General features: G+C 48.0%; 1 protein-coding gene across 1 annotated transcript in view; it reads right to left on the minus strand.

Moving 5' to 3' along the window:
- REXO2 (RNA exonuclease 2) overlaps nt 1-4,356 on the minus strand; it is a gene marked incomplete at its 5' end in the record, with an annotated part of 5,324 nt that extends 968 nt beyond the window's left edge. The window contains 4 exons of the mRNA XM_009573634.1: nt 861-914; nt 1,270-1,378; nt 2,155-2,266; nt 4,270-4,356. Of these exons, the coding sequence (XP_009571929.1) occupies nt 861-914; nt 1,270-1,378; nt 2,155-2,266; nt 4,270-4,356 (362 nt within the window). The remainder of the gene's footprint in view (nt 1-860; nt 915-1,269; nt 1,379-2,154; nt 2,267-4,269) is intronic.
- Between the last annotated feature and the right edge of the window lie 14 nt (nt 4,357-4,370).

Below are 4,370 nucleotides of genomic sequence, written 5' to 3' on the forward strand. Positions count from 1 at the left end.
AGCAACTTCCTTTTCACTGTCATTTAGGCCAGCCGTAGCTCTAAGCACCAAACAGCAGCTACAAAAAGTCCACCGCAGACGTTTCAATGCGCAGGTGTCTTGCGCTTTTTTCTACGTTTAGCCTGCGCCGATGAAAGAGCAAAATGGATGCACTTACCGTGCATACAGTATACAGTACGTATAGACTTATCAAAGCCTATGGATCCCACAGGATCCACTGTCTCCTCCGTTCGGAAGAACTAGAAAACGTAGCTTTCTAGAAACGTGCATTAATACCGCACAGAATCTTTTCTTCCGAAACCTCGAGGCAACTGCAACTTTTAGGGATGCCTCCGAAGCTGGCAGGAGCCTAACTCAAAATTAAACCCTTCCGCAGAAAGGAGAACGAGCTCTCCGACACATTACGAACTTGGGAGATAGCCAGGAACAGAACTCTCGTCTCCCCGTTTGCAGTCTTCCAATTTTAGTGTCTCCGTGAACAACTCTGCCCAAAGCAAGGAGAGATAAAACCCGCCGTTAAGCTACCGTTTTCACGTGATTTCTCACTGTGATGTCTAAGAAGCGATAGAGGTATCGACGTTGCCCAGCAAGCATCTTGGCTTGAATGGTAAACAAAGTGAATCAGAACAGATAAGGAAACTTCTGATTCTCTGTATTTTAATAATCCCTTTCAAAAAAAACAGGCTTCAGGCGGGAGAATACAAACGTACGACAGGGCGCAGGAGCACACAGCCGCCGTCGTCGTCTGCACTAGAAGCAGCATGCCTGGAATTCAAAGGAAGCTCCATGTTCTGCTCGTGAAGAGCATGGTTCCTGCGTGACAAGCCCTGCTCTGTTACAGGCAAAAGCAGAAACCTCACCTGTGAGAAGCCGCCTTCTTTGGTGCAAACTCGTATTCTTCCGGATACCAGCGTCTGCAAGCGGAAAAAAGTGCCACTTAAAAGAGGAAACTGGGCTTCAAAAACATGTCCGGTGGCTGCTGCGGGTTTGTTACAATTGGTGAAAGCATTTCGGTTTCACCGGCACCCAGGGAAGCCACAACCCTGCCGGTCAAGTGCTTGCAAACGCCAGAGCACACCACCCGCAGAGTACTTCACGGCTCGTTCCGTGCATCCCCCGAAAAAGAACGAAGGCGAAAGGAGGAGGTGGCTGCAGGCAGCCCTCTCCCAGCAGCCTTAAACCTTGTTTCAGAAGACCGCGCCTTAGCACCACTTAACAGGCTTCCCTAGATGATCTTTCATAGGACTACTTAATTTGGGGAACGGTTACCTGCAAAGTTCTTTGACAGTGCTCACATCAATGATCCTGTAATGAAGATGCCTCATGAACTGAGGCATGTATTTGTCAAGAAATTTCTTATCTGCATGAACAGAGTTACCTACAAAGACACAAAACAAGATGTTTCTTCAAAGACGTTACAAAGCTGCTACGAACGACATCTAAACGAGAAGCAGGCTAAGGGCGCTGGGGAAAGATCATAGGGTATGAGAAGCTATTCACAAGCAGCTCGTTTATCCCATTTTCTAGTAAATATGATTGTAAAGGTTTGTCAGATGTTCATTGCAGAATCACATGCGGTTTAAATACGTAATCCCTCTATTAATTCTTCAGTTACTACTCCTACAGTTTCTGTCACGCAGATAAATATCAAAGTATTATGCAAGCATCGGGTTTTCCGCCAAGTGAAAACGGGCATTGGGATTAATTTCACTCAGCGCCAGTCCCAAGACCGCATGTGAATGTCCTGAATGTAGTTCTAGGTAGCAGGACGTCTGGAAGATTCCTGTTTGGCATTTGGCTCGAAACAGAGTGAGGAAAAGACGCCGCTGGGTTTGCTGCTCAGATTTTACGGTCGCAGGTTGCTGTCAGCAGCTAAGTTGCCCGCCCCAATTATAACTGTGCACGGAAACTCTAATGCAAAAAAGAATCGAAGCGTCCCGCAGTGACGACGTGCCATATTTGCTTTAGGGAATCTGCCGAACGGATGATGCCTTTACTGTACCTCTCCTTACTAAACAGGTTTTGATTTGCGTGCTAGATCTCAGCATAGAAAACTAAAGCATCCCCGCCACGCGCACCAGCGGGCCTTTTGGCACCCAGCTGGGAGCTGCGGGAGGGATGATACTGTTATTATGAAGAAAGAACATACTTTACCTGCAAGGGGACAGAGACCCGGGGGTGTCTGTTGTCGTACAAAGGACAGAAACTCGTACTCTGCCTGCTGCAAGGAAATTTTACTCTCCTTCACAGCCTTAGTAAGGCCAGACTGCAAAACAAGAGCCATTCATCATACATCAGAAATACGCTGCCAGAAAAGATACTTCCAGAAATGCTCAACAGCAAAAGGTCAACCCTTCAAGTACTGTTTGTTCCCCAGCGTGCCCAGAAGTGCCAACCGAACTCGGCGTTCCGATATTCTGGGACATCCCCGTGCCTTTACCCCCTCCAGGTATTTCCAGAAGCAGGCCTGACTGACGTGCGGGGCGCCGCTCGGGAAGTAAAAACCCACACAAGTAAAGGCGATCGTAGCACAGTCCTAAAATCGCCGACGGTCCTGTGGGGTTTGGGGTTTTTTTTTCCTTTCCCGGTTGCTGCACTTTCTAGGGGTTCTTCTTAATTACCGAGACATTACGCAAGCCTCGTTTATACACCTGTGCCTACGTGATCCAGGAGAGTATGACGTTTCTCTCTGTTCAAGGAGAGGCATTCGCCTCCCCAGCGCAGAGCAGCAGGTATAAACAAACAGAAATAATCAGGATCCTGGCTTAAGTGTTTATCAAGATTCCTATAAATCAGGAAAGTTCCTTCCTTCTTTTTTTTCAATAGTTAAATGTCAAATCTGCTCCAAGTGTTCTCAGTGATTTATTTCCATCTGGCTACGCTGTATGTTTCCACGACTGTGCTGCAAAAATCTACTTGACAGATCCAAGTGGTGGTTAAAAAATTCATTATGTGGCTGCATTTTCATCTCTATTCTAATTGCCTCTCTTTTCTTAGTCAATTAAAAATAAGTAGCTCCTCAGGAGCAGCGATAACGTATGCTACCATCTTCAATTCACTTGTGAACTGAAGCCGAGTCTGAGTCCTCAACTGGAGAAGGGGAAAAGCACCCATCACGGTAAATTAATATTCATTTTCCAAACTCTTGCTAATCCTTCCCGGGGAGAGTGAGATGCCGAAGGGGGGAAGAGGGGAGGGGCTACGGCTGTCTTAAAACTTCAGCCCTTAACTGAAAACTAACTAGAATTTCAATTCATAATCAGGGATTGGAAAATCCGTTCACTTTCTTGCTACTGGCAAGGAGGAAGCTTTCTTCGGGGGCTGAAAGAACTGAAAATAATCTCTCGTTGCAAAAGTTAAGCTTTCGGCGAAAAAAATACACTAGGCTTACAGCGCTAAGGGGACAGGCAAAAATAACAATCCAACGTTTACAGTAAATCGGCCTGTTTAATTCTACAAGTACCTAAATTTGCAGTGATGATAAATTTGCATTTTGTCTATTTGGACTATTCTACACCCATCTCGCACCTACTCTTAGTTGGGACTTCGAGCCACGTCTTCCCCCTCTCCGTCGGCATTATTCTTTGAATTACGTTGCGCGACACGGAACGGGCGTCACCGGGAGGAGCCGTCAGAGGAGTCCGTCCAAGCCGGCCTACAGCCGGGGGGCTCGGGCAGAGGCAGGCCACAGCCGACAGCTCAGCCAGCAGACCGGGGAGCCGAACCCCACTTCTTAACCGCACGGTGCTGAGCCTCCGCCTTTGAAGACGGGAACCAGCGGCACGTATCTGAGCGACAGATCCTGTTCCCAGGCCCGCTGACGCATCTCTCGCCCTACCCGCGGCTCTCCCGTGAGCTCTTGCTCCAGCCATCTCGGGGGACCGTTCGCTAGCTGTTGGCCTTTGCTGATGCTTCTGGCTCTCGAGTTAGAAAGTAGCTTCCAGCACTATTCAAACTTACTAAAAACCAGGCTACAAAGCACAGGCTGCTTCAGGGGAATCTCGCAGCTGAGACAGAGGGTGAAGACTAAGGATACGCGAAGGCAAGTCGCAGCTGCGCACGGATGACTTGCGAGACTTTATGCATCAGCTCCTCGGTACAACGTAAGGATGGTACTTACTGTCTCCCATTCTTTTGACTGCAAACTGTTCAGCACAGGAGTTGCCCCTTTTTAGGTGACTGTACCGCAACTCATAATTCTGAATTACACGTTTTTCTCACCGTTGCAAAGAAAGAGAAAGCGTAGCATGACTGCTCTAGAAGGGTTACCTTCCCGTGATGCTCCTTGCACCACTCGGACATGCTGTCCAGCAGCTCGTCGGGCTGATTAATAATCAGGTTAGGGCCCTGTCGGGAAGAGAAGAACAGAA

Source organism: Fulmarus glacialis, unplaced genomic scaffold (genome assembly GCF_000690835.1).
Source record: "Fulmarus glacialis isolate BGI_N327 unplaced genomic scaffold, ASM69083v1 scaffold42772, whole genome shotgun sequence".
Classification (NCBI taxonomy): Eukaryota; Metazoa; Chordata; class Aves; order Procellariiformes; family Procellariidae; genus Fulmarus; species Fulmarus glacialis.